Below are 17,920 nucleotides of genomic sequence, written 5' to 3' on the forward strand. Positions count from 1 at the left end.
ACATATACCATCCATTAATTTTCAAGGAAACTCAACCCTTATCTCATATCATACATAAAAATTAACCCAAAATGTATCATAGGCCTAAAGGTAAAAGATAAAACTATGTAACTTCACACACACACACACACACACACACACAAGACCCCCACACAAAGGAGAAAAGAATTTATGACTTTGGACTAGGCAATGATTTCTTAGAACATAAAAAGCAAGAACCAATAGATGGAAAAATTAATAAACTGGACTTTATTAAAATGAAAACTTCTGCTCTTCAAAGACAAGAAAATGGGAGAAAATATTTGCAGTGCATACATTTGACAAAGGACTTGTATCTAGACTACAGCAAAGCTACAGTTCAATAGTTAGCCAAACAACCCATAAGAAAAACGGGCAGAAGATTTAAACAGACACCTTACGAGTGAAGATCTACGAAGGTCCAAAGCACATGAATAAAAATTCACCATCATTAGTCATCAAGAAAAATGCAAATTAAAGTCACAGTGAAATACGTTCTACACTCACTAGAATGTCTAAAATCTAAAACACTGACAAGAAGACACAGAGCAACTGGAACTCCCGCGCATATTGGGGGTGGGGGTGGGGGTAAAACGACACAACTGCTTGGAAAAACCGTTTGCGGTTTCTTATCAAGCTAAACATGCACCTGCCCCATGCCTCAGGAATTCTAGTCCTAAGTATTTACCTAAAAGAAATGAAAACAAATGTCCATATACAACTGTCTATGAACGCTTATAGCAGGTTTATTCACGATAGCCACAAACTGGAAACAATCCAAACGTCCATGAAGAGGTGGATGGGTAGGCAAATCGTTATATATCCACACAGTGGAATACCACTCCCCAGTGAACGTGGGTGAATAATCCCCAACACGCCACACTGAGTGAAGGATGCCAGACGCATCAGAGAACCTCCCCAAGGACCCCATTTATGTGAAACTCCAGAAACAATGAACCTAAGCTAGATCAACAGAAAGCAGATCAGCGGTTGCCGGCGTCTGGGATCATAAGGGAACTTTCGAGAGGTTATGAATGTTCTATATCTTGATTGTGTGGTTGGTCACTGTATCAAATTGTACACAAAACAGGTGTGTTTTATTGTATATACATTATGCCTCAATGAGGTGGATTTAAAAATTTTTTTTCTAGTGAGAGCAAAATGTTTTCTGCACTGCTAATAAAATGGAAATTTTAAGTCCTTTTTTACTCTTCATCACGTCCTTTTAATTCTGTTTTTAGTATATGATTTGCAATGTATTTCACACTACTATAGTTACACATGTACATCATTTAAATAAATAAGTAGTATATATGGGGGGTACAAATTTGAAATTTTTTACAGTTGGGGGACACGAACAAAAGTAGCTCAAAGACCACTCAGACCCGTGGGCTGTGTGCAAAGGATGGGCGGAGGAAGTGGATTCAAGTGGTGAGAGGTAACGAAGGCTTGCACTAGGGGCGGCTGACAGGGTGAGTGGTCAAATTCGGGGTGCCTTCTGGAGGCGAGGTCAGCAGGACTTACTGACAGATCAGCTCTAAGTGTGAGGGAGGGAAAGGAAAGCAAGCTGACTCCTGCCTTTGTGGCCGAAGCAACTGCGTGAATGGTGATGCCATTTACTTTCTGGGGTCGGGGGTAGGGGAGGCTGGGGGGGATCAGCTGCTCTCTTGTGCTCATGTGGAGTTTGAGAGTCTAACAGACATCAGGAGAAGCAAGAAGAACAACAATCCTGCAGCCTGTGGAACAAAAACCACATGCACAGAAAGACAGACAACATGAAAAGGCAGAGGGCTATGTACCAGATGAAGGAACAAGATAAAACCCCAGAAGAACAACTAAATGAAGTGGAGATAGGCAACCTTCCAGAAAAAGAATTCAGAATAATGATAGTGAAGATGATCTAGGACCTCAGAAAGAGAATGGAGGCAAAGATCGAGAAGACACAAGAAATGTTTAACAAAGACCTAGAAGAATTAAAGAACAAACAAACAGAGATGAACAATAAAATAACTGGAATGAAAAATACACTAGAAGGAATCAATAGCAGAATAACTGAGGCAGAAGAACGGATAAGTGACCTGGAAGACAGAATGGTGGAATTCACTGCTGTGGAACAGAATAAAGAAAAAAGAATGAAAAGAAATGAAGACAGCCTAAGAGACCTCTAGGACAACATTAAACACAACAACATTCGCATTATAGGGGTCCCAGAAGGAGAAGAGAGAGAGAAAGGACCCGAGAAAATATCTGAAGAGATTATAGTCAAAAACTTCCCTAACATGGGAAAGGAAATAGCCACCCAAGTCCAGGAAGTGCAGAGAGTCCCATACAGGATAAACCCAAGGAGAAACACACCGAGACACATAGCAATCAAATTGGCAAAAATTAAAGACAAAGAAAAATTACTGAAAGCAGCAAGGGAAAAACAACAAATAACATACAAGGGAACTCCCATAAGGTTAACAGCTGATTTCTCAGCAGAAACTCTATAAGCCAGAAGGGAGTGGCATGATATACTTAAAGTGATGAAAGGGAAGAACCTACAACCAAGATTACTCTACCCGGCAAGGATCTCATTCAGATTCGATGGAGAAATCAAAAGCTTTACAGACAAGCAAAAGCTAAGAGAATTCAGCACCACTAAACCAACTCTACAACAAATGCTAAAGGGACTTCTCTAAGTGGGAAAGCAAGAGAAGAAAAGGACCTACAAAAACAAATCCAAAACAATTAAGAAAATGGTCATAGGAACATACACATCAATAATTACCTTAAACGTGAATGGATTAAATGCTCCAACCAAAAGACACAGGCTTGCTGAACGGACACAAAAACAAGACCCACATATATCTGTCTACAAGAGACCCACTTCAGACCTAGGGACACATACAGACTGCAAGTGAGGGGATGGAAAAAGATATTCAATGCAAATGGAAATCAAAAGAAAGCTGGAGTAGCAATACTCATATCAGATAAAATAGACTTTAAAATAATGTTACAAGAGACAAGGAAGGACACTACATAATGATCAAGGGATCAATCCAAGAAGAAGAGATAACAATTATAAATATACATGCACCCAATACAGGAGCACCTCAACACATAAGGCAACTGCTATGGACATCGACAGTAACACAATAATAGTGGGGGACTTTAACACCTCACTTACACCAATGGACAGATCATCACAAATGAAAATAAATAAGGAAACAGAAGCTTTAAATGACACAATAGACCAGATAGATTTAATTGACATTTATAGGACATTCCATCCAAAAACAGCACATTACATTTTCTTCTCAAGTGTGAGTGGAACATTATCCAGGATAGATCACATCTTGGGTCACACATCAAGTCTCAGTAAATTTAAGAAAATTGCAATCATATCAAGCATCTTTTCTGACCACAATGCTATGAGATTAGAAATGAACTACAGGGGGAAAAAAGGTAAAAAACACAAACACATGGAGGCTAAACAATATGTTACTAAATAACCAAGAGATCACTGAAGAAATCAAAGAGGAAATAAAAAAATACCTGGAGACAAATGACAATGAAAACATGATGATCCAAAACCTATGGGATGCAGCAAAAGCAGTTCTAAGAGGGAAGTTTATAGCTATACAAGCCTACCCCAAGAAACAAGAAAAATCTCAAATAAACAATCTAACCTTACACCTAAAGGAACTAGAGAAAGAAGAACAAACAGAACCCAAAGTTAGCATAAGGAGAGAAATCATAAAGATCGGAGCAGAAATAAGTGAAACAGAAACAAAGAAAACAATAGCAAAGATCAATAAAACTAAAAGTTGGTTCTTTGAGAAGATAAACAAAATTGATAAACCATTAGCCAGACTCATCAAGAAAAAGAGGGAGAGGACTCAAATCAATAAAATTAGAAATGAAAAGGGAGAAATTACAACAGACAATGCAGAAATACAAAGCATCCTAAGAGACTGCTACAAGCAACTCTATGCCAATAAAATGGACAACCTGGAAGAAATGGACACATTCTTAGAAAGGCATAACCTTCCAAGACTGAACCAGGAAGAAATAGAAAATATGAACAGACCAATCACAAGTAATGAAATTGAAACTGTGATTAAAAATCTTCCAACAAACAAAAGCCCAGGACCAGATGGCTTCACAGGTGAATTCTATCAAACATTTAGAGAAGAGCTAACACCCATCCTTCTTAAACTCTTCCAAAAAATTACAGAGGAAGGAACACTCCCAAACTCATTCTATGAGGCCACCATCACCCTGATACCAAAACCAGACAAGGATACTACAAAACAAGAAAATTACAGACCAATATCACTGATGAATATAGATGCAAAAATCTTAGCAAAATACTAGCAAACAGAATCCAACAACACATTAAAAGAATCACACACCATGATGAAGTGGGATTATCCCAGGGATGCAAGGATTCTTCAATATACGCAAATCAATCAATGTGATACACCATATTAACAAATGGAGGGTTAAAAAAAAAAACATATGATCATCTCAATATATGCAGAAAAAGCTTTTGCAAAATTCAACACCCATTTATGATAAAAACTCTCCAGACAGTGGGCACAGAGGGAACCTACCTCAACATAATAAAGGCAATATACGACAAACCCACAGCAAACATCATTCTCAATGGTGAAAAACTGAAAGCATTTCCTCTAAGATCAGGAACGAGACAAGGATGTCCACTCTCACCACTATTACTCAACATAGTTTTGGAAGTCCTAGCCACGGCAATCAGAGAAGAAAAAGAAATAAAAGGAATACAAATTGGAAAAGAAGAATAAAACTGTCACTGTTTGCAGGTGACATGATACTATACATAGAGAATCCTAAAGATGCCACCAGAAAACTACCAGAGCTAATCAGTGAATTTGGGAAAGTTGCAGGACACAAAATTAATGCACAGAAATCTCTTGCATTCCTATATACTAATGATGAAAAATCTGAAAGAGAAATTAAGGAAACACTCCCATTTACCATTGCAATAAAAAGAATAAAATACCTAGGAATAAACCTACCTAGGGAGACAAAAGACCTGTATGCAGAAAACTATAAGACACTGATGAAAGAAATTAAAGATGATACAAACAGATGGAGAGGTATACCATGTTCTTGGATTGGAAGACTCAATATTGTGAAAATGACTATACTACCCAAAGCAATCTACAGATTCAATGCAATCCCTATCAAATTACCAATGGCACTTTTTACGGAACTAGAACAAAAAATCTTAAAATTTGTATGGAGACACAGAAGACTCCAAATAGCCAAAGCAGTCTTGAGGGAAAAAACGGAGCTGGAGGAATCAGACTCCCTGACTTCAGACTATACTACAAAGCTACAGTAATCAAGACAATATGGTACGGCCACAAAAACAGAAACACAGATCAAGGGGACAAGATAGAAAGCCCAGAGATAAACCTACACACCTATGGTCAACTAATCTATGACAAAGGAGGCAAGAATATACAATGGAGAAAAGACAGTCTCTTCAATAAGTTGTGCTGGGAAAACTGGACAGCTACATGTAAAAGAATGAAATTAGAATACTCCCTAACACCACACACAAAAATAAACTCAAAATGGATTAGAGACCTAAATGTAAGACCGGATACTATAAAACCCTTAGAGGAAAACATAGCAAGAACATTCTTTTGACATAAATCACAGCATGATCTTTTTTGATCCACCTCCTAGAGTAATGGAAATGAAAACAAAAATAAACACATTGGACCTAATGAAATTTCAAAGCTTTTGCACAGCAAAGGAGACCATAAACAAGACGAAAAGACAACCCTCAGAGTGGGAGAAAATATTTGCAAACGAATCAACGGACAAAGGATTAATCTCCAAAATAAATAACCAGCTTGTGCAGCTCAATATCATAAAAACAAACAACCCATTCAAAAAATGGGCAGAAGACCTAAACAGACATTTCTCCAAAGAAGACATACAGATGGCCAAGAAGCGCATGAAAAGCCGCTCAACATCACTAATTATTAGAGAAATGCAAATCAAAACTACAATGAGGTATCACCTCACACCAGTTAGAATGGGCATGATGAGAAAATCTACAAACAACAACAAATATTGTATATTAACGCATATATGTGGAACCTAGAAAAATGGTACAGATGAATGGTTCTGCAGGGCAGAAACTGAGACACAGATGTAGAGAACAAACGTATGGACACCAAGGGGGGGAAGCGGCAGGGTGGTGGGGGTGGTGGTGTGATGAATTGGGATTGACATGTATACACTGATGTGTATAAAACTGATGACTAATAAGAAACCGGTGTATAAAAAAATAAATAAAATTAAAAAATTAAAAAAAAAAAAGACATCAGAGTCATCCAGGGGGAGTCTAGGGTACCCCACACTCAGAGTCCTACAGAGAAAGAGAGGGTCTGAGGAGGAGCACAACCAGGGGGGAGGTGGGTTCTGCAGGCCCAGTGGACTCTCAGAGGAGACAGCTGGCCAGCGGAGAGAGACGTCATCCTCCGAGCACATGTATTTTCTCAGTGAAATACGAGGTGTGCAGAGATCAGGGAGGAAAGAAGGTGTGAAATAGCACCTGTAAGGGGGATGGTGGCAATAAGGGTGGGGCCAGCCTGGGCTGTTCTGACTTTATGTAAACCAGCGCAGTGTGGTCCTGCAGGGACTTTGGGACACTGGTGAGGATGCCCCGGATCACCGTCACACCAACAGTCCCGGGGCAGGACATCCCGGGAGGAGGAAGAGGCGCTGCTGCACCGCACGGAAGGCAGCGGGGCTGAGGAGTGGGGCTCCGATCCCATCGGGCCGTGGGGTGCCGGGGCGTGTGTGTGCGGGGCGGGCAGGCGGTGGTGGCTGCTTCTGTCGTGAGGACCGCAAGGACTGACCTCCCTGGACCCCTGCCCACGTGTGCACAGAGCCCCTGCCACTGGCCAGAGTGTGGACGGCACTGTGAGCGCCATCCCCGCAATGACATCAGAGCGCGGCAGACGCTCCCCTCCGCCAGGGCACTCTAGGCTAATGTAATCATACGATTACATAATTAACCCAGCTGTCTCATTAAGAAAATCAACTGGAATTCAGGGCATAATTAGTCATACAGCAATTAGCATGCTGATGAGCAACTGATGAGAAGCTGTCTAGATAGCGCGTGTGCCAGGACCACCACAGTCACAGCAGAGGGAGGAAGACGCCAGCCCCACACCCCACACCCCCCGCCGGGCCACACCGAAAGCCAAGTCACCGAGTCACCTCCCGTGAGTTCTCCAGATGGGTCGGGGGCCCGGGACAGGAGGCCGGGGGAGAGCGCTGAAGGTGGGGCGGCAGGCGGCTCAGACGCCCATCTCGTCAGGCTGGCCTTCCTTTAACACGTGTGGAGCTGCTGCCTCAGCCTGCGAACCATCAGCTCCTTGGGCCCCAGGTTTTTTTTCAAGCTGATCAAGGAGGGTGGAGAGGTTGCCAGCTCATCTGGGTTGCAGTTACCCCAGCACTGGTCAGAGTGTGACTGTCCCTTGTCCCCTTCTCCCCCGAGGCTGCTCTGGACCAGCTCTGGTCCTGCAGCCCAGCAGAGGGGACGGGGCGGGGGGGGGGGGCACACCTGCAGCCCACAGCTTCATCCCATGGCCACGGCCCTGGTCCCTCTCTTGTCCGTTTTGGTGCTGGTGGTTGATTCTCACGTGTGAATGAAGATGTCTCAGGAAGGTCAACTGAAAACGTGCAAAGGGGGGGCTCCGAGGTTAAGAGTTCTCTCTGGAGGGGCCTGGTCACCAGCAGCCGCCAACCCGGGCGACTAGAAGACACGGACTGGAGCAGCCTCACGGGAGCAGGCTGGGGCGGCCACACGGCACAGCCTTCAAAAACGCCGCCAGGACGCATGTCCGTGAAAAGCTTGGTATGAGAAGCAAGGGATATTTCTAACTAATCACAAGATTTTGTCCCTTTTTGCCAGGAGTGCTTACTACACAGCCTTGATCGGGGGACAGACGGGGAAGAAAGAAAAAGAATGGAGAGAACAGTGTTTTCTGGTTTTAACTGAGAGTGTGTCCTCACTTAAAACAGCTTAACAGGCACGAAGGACCGGCTCACTATTTCAGTCTTAGGCAGAAACGTTAAAAAGCAGCTCTCGGGACTTCCCTGGCGGTCCAGTGGTTAAGACTCTGTGCTTCCAGTGCAGGGGGCGCAGGTTCGATCCCTGGTCGGGGAACTGACACCCCACATGCCACACGGTGCGGCCAAAAGAAAGAGCAGCTCTCAGAACTGATGATGTCCCTCTTCACTTCTGGATCCTCAGATGCAGGGCTGATGGCGATATTCTCCAGCAGAGAAGGTTTTCCTAAATCCCGATGGAAACTTCCGACCGCCCCTCAGCAGCACCCGGGAGCGGGGGCATCTTGGCGTGGGTGCTGAAAACGGAGCAGCCTACAAAACGGGCTCCCTTCTGCTGGTTCTCTTTCAAGGCTTCTGAAAACTAACACCTTCTACTTCTGATCGCAGGCCAGTTATCCGAGGGAAATGAAGTGAGCGGAGCCAGTCAGGGAACGCTGAGCACCAGCGGAGTTTCACGAGTCCATGAATATTTTATATCACTGGTCACGTGCTCCCTTAGATTTAAATCTTAAAATCAATCCTTCTGGGCACTGCCTTTGTGTTTGAAGGGTTTGTGTCTGTAGGACCTAAACTACACCTTAGCGAGGAGTGAAAGATGACTCTCTGTTGGGGGTGGGGGTGCCCAGAGAGAGGCCAGGAGGTGATGAGAACAAGCAGGGCCTCTTCCAATGGACTCGGCAGCCAGAGAACAGAAGTTCTGCAGCACCAATGCCCAGCTCGCCAACCTTGTCTCCTTTCTAGGAACGTCCCCCAAAAATACCTTTGCCAAGATGCTTCTGGGACTGAAAAGGCACAGTTGTGTTTTATACCAATTATTAAGTGTGGACAAATACTCCACCGACTACTGCTTACGGTCCTATCTGGAATCCATCACTAAAGGCTATTCAGAAACTGAGATTGCAAGTTGAATATTTTACAAATTTATGCTTCCCCGCACCCCCCCGACTGTAGAGATAAAGACATGCTCATTGTAAAAAATCTGAAAAGTATCAAGAAGCAAGAGCAGGTCACCCACGCGACGTGAATTCCTGGCAGATTACGCATACCGTGGTAATTCTGCTCAGAACACAGTAAAATTCCAGTTATGCAAGGGCCTTTAAGAGGAGGTCATTCCAGAATTTTCCCAGCTATCTGAGAGGGTCACACTTTAAGACTCGAGACACTTATTTCTCCTTCCATTCCAGTAAGGGAAGAAGGCTGCCTACTTCACCTGTTTAATTATGGGATATTCTCTCAAAGGTGCTGTACAGTCTCCCACCCACCCCCACGTAGGAGCCACGTGAGGGAGGGCGGGGGCCACGTCTCGGCTGCATTTGCATCTTGGGTGCCCGGTGCCGGGCCTGGCACCAGAAGTGCTGGCCGAGGGAATGTGTGAGTATGATTTCTGAACAGCACACCTTGAACTGTTTCTTGCACAGCCGGGGGTCACTGTGGCTAACAGCCACTGACCTCTGCTCTCACCCACAGATACAGATTCCAGTGCAGAAGGACGCTGGTCTCCCGGTTAGGGAGTCAGTCGCAGAGGGCTCCCCATCCCAGGGGGCCTTGCCCAGGTGTCCTCAACTAAGTCCCGCTGTTAGCAGGTGCCTATGATGCTTTTCCTCATGTGAGTCGCCACTAGCAAATTAATGCATATAAATCTCTATCAGAGGTTATTAAAATTAAAAATGTAAATATTTGCAAGTGTAAGGTATCGCTATGTTGATCATATAAATTACGATATAAAATCTGTGATAAGAATCACAGATGAAGCCATCTGGGTTAATGATGTAAAACTTTATGAATCGAACTGGAGAACTACTTTCCTACTGCCATGATGTCGACAATAAAGGCAAAGACCACTTTCAACTAGAACAATGAGGGATGATAATCGAATTAGGGACAGGAGGCTAATTTGGCAAACTTTTTATTGGCCTTCCTTTTAATTTTGTAAACCAGATGGAACCATGTAAGCAATACTGCTACCAAAGATGGAGGAAGTACTGTTGCGTTAACTGGGTCCTGGGTTAGAGTCATCCAAGTCGCCTTCCTCAAGCGTCTGTTCCTCTCCAACTTCACCCCCACCAGCTGAAACCAGGCGACCTCATCTCTCCCGTCCCACATCACCTTGGACCCCTTTCCGATCTGTTTCCAAACTGCAGTCAGGATGACTTTTCTTTTTAAAAAAAAATTAATTAATTTATCATTTATTTTTGGTTGCACTGGGTCTTTGTTGCTGCGCGCGGGGCCTTCTCTAGTTGCGGCGAGCGGGGGGTGCTGTTCGTTGAGGTGTGCGGGCTTATTGCAGTGGCTTCGCTTGTTGCAGAGCACGGGCTCTAGGTGCGTGGGCTTCAGTAGTTGTGGCACATGGGCTCAGTAGTTGTGGCTCACAGGCTCTAGAGCGCAGGCTCAGTAGTTGTGGCGCACGGGCTCAGTAGTTGTGGCGCACAGGCTTAGTTGCTTCGCAGCATGTGGAATCTTCCTGGACCAGGGCTCGAACCCGTGTCCCCTGCACTGGCAGGCGGATTCTTAATCACTGCGTCACCAGGGAAGTCCCTGGCTGGTATTTTAAAGAGCAGAAAGTATAGGGCTGTTTTTTGCCAAATTGTGCTGTGCGGCCTGTGGGAATCTTAGTTCCCCGACCAGGGATGGAACCCGTGCCCCCTGCATTGGAAGCACAAAGTCTTAACCACTGGACCGCCAGGGAAGTCCCTGTATGAAGACTTTTGGATGCCCACATTCCCACCAGACTCTCGAGCCCACGAGAACAGGAAGCTCTCAGTGGATCTGCTCCCGGCTCCATCCCCAGCACTCAGCAGGGTTCCTGAGACACAGCAGGGGGCGGGGGGGGGGTGGACAGTGTCTCCAGTGCTGGCCGGTAGCCCCACAGAGCCAAGGGTCACAGCAGCGGGGAAGCAGCGGCAGGATATTTCTGATAAAAAGCATCTTAAAATACCCTCAAAACTGACGAGGGAATGAGGAGCATCTGCTGACAAGTGAGAAAGAGGTAAACGTGGGGTCTTAACTATGGCAACTGTTCAGAGGATGCATCAGGACAACTAGGTCTTTCAATGTCTACTCAGTGTCTTTAATCTGAAGGAGGCTTTGGAAGGAGAAATAACACTACTTGGGATTTTCAGGCGTGGAAGATGAGAAGAGGAAGGAGCCGGGTGACCCCACTGCTTCTTTTGCCTTGAACAATGGAGTCGCACCACCAGGGGAAGGAAAGGGCTGGGGTGGAGGGGGGCCCCCTGCTCCATGCTCAGGGCTGGGTGTGTAAAGCCTGGGATGCCAGCCAGACAGCTACTCAACCCAACACAGATTCTGGACGTCAGTACTGACCCCCAAAACCCAAGGCCTCTGAAGCGCACATGCTGGTCTGATGAGCCCCGAACGCTAAGCTTCATACAAATGTCCCTGCAGGCAGGCAAATCTTTACAGAGTGACAGCAAGGCGAAGGGAGAGTTCAGAGAGCTAGTAAACTGCTCCACCTCCAGGAAAGATACACTCGGTTCTCTCGTAACTTAGGTGGTTAGGTGCGCCAGAGGGCTCTTCCCCAACGGCAAGCTGTCAATCTCAGGATAGGGTTCAATGCGAACAATTACGGTACGATACCGATAAACCTCAGAAGATCCTGAAGAAATAACTGGATCCATTAGTTTAGTCATTCATTCGACAAATATTTTTCGAGTTTCTGCTACGTGACAGGCGCCGGGGTAGAGACCAGGCACATAACCAGGGACGAGACCACCTGTGCCAGTGTCCGCCCAGCCAGGAAGGAAAAGGGCTGAGGAGCAAGTACGGCGAGTCCCCTACCTACGAGCCTTCGAGTTGCGAACGTTCAAAGGTGCGAACGTGCCCCTGTGTGCCAGCTGTTGCACTGTACTTGTGTACTTTTCAAGGTACTGTAAGATTAAAAACGGTTTCTTTTATTTTTTGTGTTTGTTTTTTATGTATTATTTGTGTGAAAAGTATTATAAACCGATCACAGTACAGTACTATATAGCCGATCGTGTTAGTTGGGTACCTAGGCCAACCTCGCTGGACTTATGAACAAACTGGACTTATAAACGTGCTCTCAGAACAGAACTCGTTCGTATGTAGGGGACTTACTGTAGTTATAACAGAGGTAAACAGACACAGGGTGTGGGGAGCGGGGTGTGTGTGTGTGTGTGTGTGTGTGTGTGTGTGCGCGCGCAAAGGGCACACCTAGGCCAGACCTGGGAGGTCAAGAAGCAGCGTCTCAACAAGTCAATCTGGAGGAGCTGGAAGAGATCAGCTCAGAATGGGCTGGGCCTGCCCACGGCGAGGAGAAGGACCCATTCCTGCCGGCAGGAAGCCTGGCATCGCCACACTGTGGACACGGGAGAGGTGGCCTGAACCGCAGAGTGGAGGGCGGAGGTTGGGATGGAGAGAAGTGGATGGAATCGAGGACCTTCTGGGGGTAGGACAGCCAGGGCTTGTTGACCCAGTGCTCTGGCGTGAGCAGCTGGGTGGCAGGTGGTGTCGCTCGCCAAGAGAAGGAGACTGTTTCCTCTGGACACACTGGGCTGTTTCAGGTGCCCCTCAGTCAGCCCAGCGGGGATGTCCAGGAGCATATACAGGCTGACACTCAGGGGCGAGAACCGAACTGAAACAAAGCTCCAGGAGCCACCAGCGTGACCCCTGGTGCACTCCGCTGCCAAGGACCCTGGGTGGCTCTGGGTCAACAGCCTCACGTCACATGTCAACAGCTGTGCTGTGCCAGGCCCTACTCCAGGTGCTAGGCACAGAGCAATCAAGCAAAACTGTCCTCAGAGAGCTTTCATTCTAGTAGGACCAGCAGATAAGGAACAAGAAAGCACACAGGTAAATAAAATGTCCCGAACTGTGGCAGGGGTGGTGGTGATGTGCTAGGGCTGACTGGTCACCTCCTCCCGGGCTCCTGGAGCTGGGCCACATGGCCAAAATACCCTTCCCATTATTTCCAAGAGCCTCCTCGATTTTCCCGAGATAGCATAAGTTGCTATTTCTTGAAACCAGAACTTGACACACCCCACCTACATTTCTGGATTCAGCTGGATTGAAGCCTGGAGCACACAGACAGTTAAGGCCCCCCGAGTCTCCCCAGCTGCGTGGCTGACCGTCAGTAAAGGCACTGCTATTGACCAGGCCCTTCCTGTAAGCCCCAGCCACACGATGACTTCATCTGAGCGATGAGCGGCCTCCAAAACACAGGGTGAGGCTCCAAGCTCCATTCCTGCTTCTCAAGTAGCTGTTAGATGTGTCAGACCACAGTGTTTGTAAGAGAGATACCTGGGAGGCGGGTAGAAGTGATCTACGTGGTGTGCAAATGTACTCTGATGAACTCATCATTACAGACAACGTCAAACATTATTCGCCCCCACCACCTGAAATTAAAACTGCCAGCCAAAAATGATAATTACAAAGAATATCACCAACATAAGGAAAATGCTGATGGGATAACATTAAGTGAAAAAAGCAGCCTATAACGATACAGTCATGTTATGATCAGAGTTCCATAAAGATTATGTATGTATATGAATAAGGACTGCTCAGGCAGACGAGTGTTGATGAGAAAAGTGGTCTCGTTTTTGTCTGTAAGAAGTCAAGATGGAAAATAACTGCAGAAGAAGAAACCCAACGAGTCGTTCAAGTGGCTTCCCAGTGGAGAAACCTCACTAAGGGAAAACCCAGAGACAAATCAGACTTTTAAAAGGAGTGTAGGTTATTTAGAAAACGGTAGCTGCAGGCTCTCTGGGTCTTGGGCAAAGGCAAAATAAACCAGGCGCCTTTCAACTAAGTCACCAACACAAAACTAGCACTTGCACAGGAAAATGCAAGTGGGTCCACCAAACTGCCGATGCCTGAGAAAGAGAGCCCTGAGTGGTCCATTTATTGTGAAGGAGCCTCCACGTGGGCCTCAGCCAGAGTATTCAGGAAACCCCTAGGTGGATACGAAGTCCTGCAGAAAATCAAAGGGGCAGCATTTGGAACTAAGAGCAGGGTAAGCTCATAAGACAGCAGAAGGTTAGAACAAAGACAAATCCTGTCCATCACTAGGCTGTTCCCCTACCTTATTCCGTTTTACAGATGAGAAAACTGAGGTTCAGAGAGGGAAAAGGGATGTGGCCAAGACCTCACAACAAGGCCCTGGCGGGAGAATCTGGATCTCCCTACCCCCTTGTCCGAAGTGTCTAAGGTACTTTCTGCTGTCCGTAGCTTGGTGTGGCCTCTGTTAACCCCGGCTCCCAGAGGGGCCAGCAAAGCCCTCAGTGGACCTGAATTAGAATCCAATACCAAAACCAAGGAGCCTTGTTTCTGCTTCGCTTTGTTAAAGCAGTTCTAGTAATATCAGTGACGCGCAGAGGATTCCTAATGAGGGCAAACGCGCAGCTCTAATGGGTGGGGAGGGGAGGGTGGTGGTAACTGGGTTTCCTTGGTCAGCGGAGGATGACATTCAAGTGGCTAATTTTCAGATCTGAGTCTTTTCAGGACTGAGTTGGGACCCATGTGATCGTGTCCATCACCTCCCCACGGATCAGGTGAGTGGACCACCGAGAACAGAGGGTCGATGGGACCAGCGAGTGCTCCAAATTCCGCCTCACTTTTCTAGAATAAGGAATGGGGAGCCATTCTCTCTCGGAATGCGTAGCAAGCATTATTAAAATTTTAACTCTTTAGTTCCTTCAAAAGAAAAAACAACCCACATATACCGTAGTTAGATGGGCTACCGCTTGCTCTTGGATATTAAGTGAAAGACTTGGCCAGAGGCCACTGATTCCCTGGATGACCTGGCAGGGGAGCCAGGCATTCCAGGTGCCCTATCAGGGCCGTTCCTGAACGTGGGATTCGTCAGCCCAGAATCGTGACTATCCAGGACGTCTGCATAGCGCACACACGGGTTCTCCTTCTCTGTGAAACGTGCAGCATTTTAAACCAAAGCTAAAGGTAGCCCCGCAGGTCTGAGTTTCTGCAGTTCCAAAGGCATCCCCTGGAGGCAACTCTATTACTTCAGCAAATACGCATCTGATTTCCATACTCATCCCAAGTCTGGGTTTTGGAGAATTCATATTCCCAGAACTCCCCAGTTTCCTGGGGAAGTTGCCTTAGGGAGGCTGGGAAGAATCAGCCAGAAGCCCACTGACTCACCAGACGCAATGCCCACAGGTGGGCTACAAGCGCTGGGCTTACCTGGAACATCAATCAATCTCTTGTAGACATTCAAGAAGGCTGCCTCAGCTTCTTTGCTTCTTTTACTCAGTGCATCAATCTGAAAAGGAATGGGAGAAAGAAAAGAAAAACAAAGAGCTCAAAATTTGTCAAGAGGTAATTTAAAAATCATCACACATCAAATGCAAGTCTGATTGCTCCATGTAAATGCCGGACAGCTGGGCCTTCAACCTCTTAAACGTCTGCAAACATGCGAGAGGGAGGCAACCCACGCGGGCCCCCCCGTGAGGGGGAGCGAGGCAGGAGCGGTCCCATGGCTTGACAGAGTGGAGACTCTCCACGGAGAATGTGGTCTCTTTCCTTCTTCCACCAGTGTAGACTACGAGCTGACCACATGCCAGACGCTGTGCCGGAGGCGGGACACAGAGGGACAGCGCTCAGCCCCAGGGGCTCGGCGTCTAGCAGGGGAACAGGTGATGTGAATGACTAGTGGAATCCCAGCTGGGAAAGTGCTTGGTAAGCAGAGCCGTGGGGACACCGAGAAGGGGACGTCAAGCAAGAAAGCAGGTGACACTTGAGCAGAGTCCTCAAGAGCAGCGCACCTGGTGAAGAGGCGACACGAAAGGGGAGGAACACATTCAAACACCAAAGTTCTGAAACTGGGGGTCCTTAGGTCCTCTTTAAGAATTTTATGAAAGCCGGGGCTTCCCTGGTGGCACAGTGGTTAAGAATCCGCCTGCCAATGCAGGGGACACGGGTTCGAGCCCTGGTTCGGGAAGATCCCACATGCCGCGGAGCAACTAAGCCCGTGTGCCGCAACTACTGAGCCCACGTGGCACAACTACTGAAGCCCGCGTGCCTACAGCCCACGCTCCACAACAAGAGAAGCCACTGCAAGGAGAAGCCCTCGCACCGCAGCAAACAGTGGCCCCCACAAACCGCAACTAGAGAAAGCCCGCGTGCAGCAACGGAGACCCAAAGCAGCCAAAAATTAAAGTAAAATAAATTAAAAAAAAAAAGGATTTTATGAAAGCTGAGGACCCTCTCCTAGAAACACACACACACAGGGTTACACACTCTAGGACACACACGTGTCCACGTGTGTTCTGTTCATAGAATCCAGATTAAGAACTGTGGATCGGGCTGGAACCCCAGGGAATGTGGGGCTGCTCGGGGGAGGGGGGGTGGACATGGATACATGGGTGTGAGACTGGACAGGTGAGGGAGTCGGTGCAGGTGGGGGAGGATGACCTTCACCGTCTGGGCCTGAGTCAGAGTGGAAGGAGGACAGGAGGGGCCAGGAAGGAGGTGACCATTCCTAGGTTGTTGCCGCTGCCCTGGTGAGAATGTGCAGGGCAGTGGCGCTGGGGACTGAGGGAAGGAGGCCAAGCAGAGAGATTAGGTCCAGCTGAGCTGATGTGCGACATGGAGGGTCCAGGTGAGTTAAGGACGGTGCCCAGGTTTCTAGCTTCGGCAACGGCGAGTTCCTGTGACGGTGGCCAGGATCAGTGTGTCTCATAAACAAACCCAGCTGAGCTGGTTTCCCTCCAGTGAAAAGTCTCTTCGTCAAAGAAAGGTGACGCGTCCCAAGCAAGCTGGACACACATCCAAAGAGGCTTCTGTGGTTGGATGGACTCAGTATGTATTTTGCTCCCATAACATGCGTGCTGAGACAACAGATCACTTTTTACCCCTGAAGCGTGCAAGATGCCACATGCACGGAGTTCACATTGGCTCAGGAAAAGGACACTGAATTATATATTCCTCTGCCCCCTCACGGAATTATACTCTGTCTCCAACGTTATTAAAGAGGCAAAAGGAAGTGGCGTAATTACAGGGCCTCTCACCTGAGCCAACCAACAATTTGTTAAGGGCTGAGAGAGGTCACCTGATTAAGGATGGGAAGACCCTGGGGAGGGGGACACAAAGGCTGTGGGAAGGGGAGCAGGGCAGGTCTCAGGAAATCCAATACAGAGCAAAAAAGGGCAATGCATGCATTTCCAACTTCTACCAAGTTGTGCTGGAAAGTTCCTACTTGAAGTCAGCCGCTGAGAACTCTGCCACGTCCCCCCACCCCCCGATAAAATAAGCTTGTGATTTAGGCATGTTTTCTGAAAAATCCACAAGGACTACTTAAAAACGATAAGATGGCTCTCTATTTTTAAAATGTTTTTTTCTTTTCCCCTCTGATTCTTAGCAGTCCATGCTCATTGTACAATTAGAAATATATCAAAAAATATAGAGAAAATTAATACCATAATCCTGCCATTCACCAGTGGAAGTCATGCTTCTGTCTCTAGTTCCCTTTAATTCTGAATGAAATGTTGGCGTGTAGGCAAACTATAGAGACGGTAGATTAGTGGTTGTCTAGAGTTGGGGACTGGGAGGATGACGGCTAAGGGGTGTGGGTTTCTTTCTGGGGTGATGAAAAGCTCTACAATTGATCGGGACTGTAGTAAAAGTCAATGAACTGCCGAGTTCAAATGGGTGAATTACATGGTATGTGAGTTACATCTCAATAAAGCTGTCACAAATGTCTGCGTGTATATTTGAAATCAAACCATATGGAAAATTTTGTACTGTGCTTTCATGAACATATAAAGTCTTTCCAAATGTCTATTACAAAATT

General features: G+C 46.7%; 1 protein-coding gene across 11 annotated transcripts in view; it reads right to left on the reverse strand.

The window, feature by feature from the left end:
* CUX1 (cut like homeobox 1) overlaps positions 1-17,920 on the reverse strand; it is a 371,021-nt gene that overhangs the window by 155,774 nt on the left and 197,327 nt on the right. For all 11 annotated transcript variants that reach the window (XM_079944241.1, XM_079944240.1, XM_079944249.1 and 8 more), the window contains exon 4: positions 15,313-15,391. In XM_079944241.1, the coding sequence (XP_079800367.1) occupies positions 15,313-15,391 (79 nt within the window). The remainder of the gene's footprint in view (positions 1-15,312; positions 15,392-17,920) is intronic.

This window comes from Stenella coeruleoalba (assembly GCF_951394435.1).
Source record: "Stenella coeruleoalba genome assembly, chromosome: 15".
Lineage (NCBI taxonomy): Eukaryota > Metazoa > Chordata > Mammalia > Artiodactyla > Delphinidae > Stenella > Stenella coeruleoalba.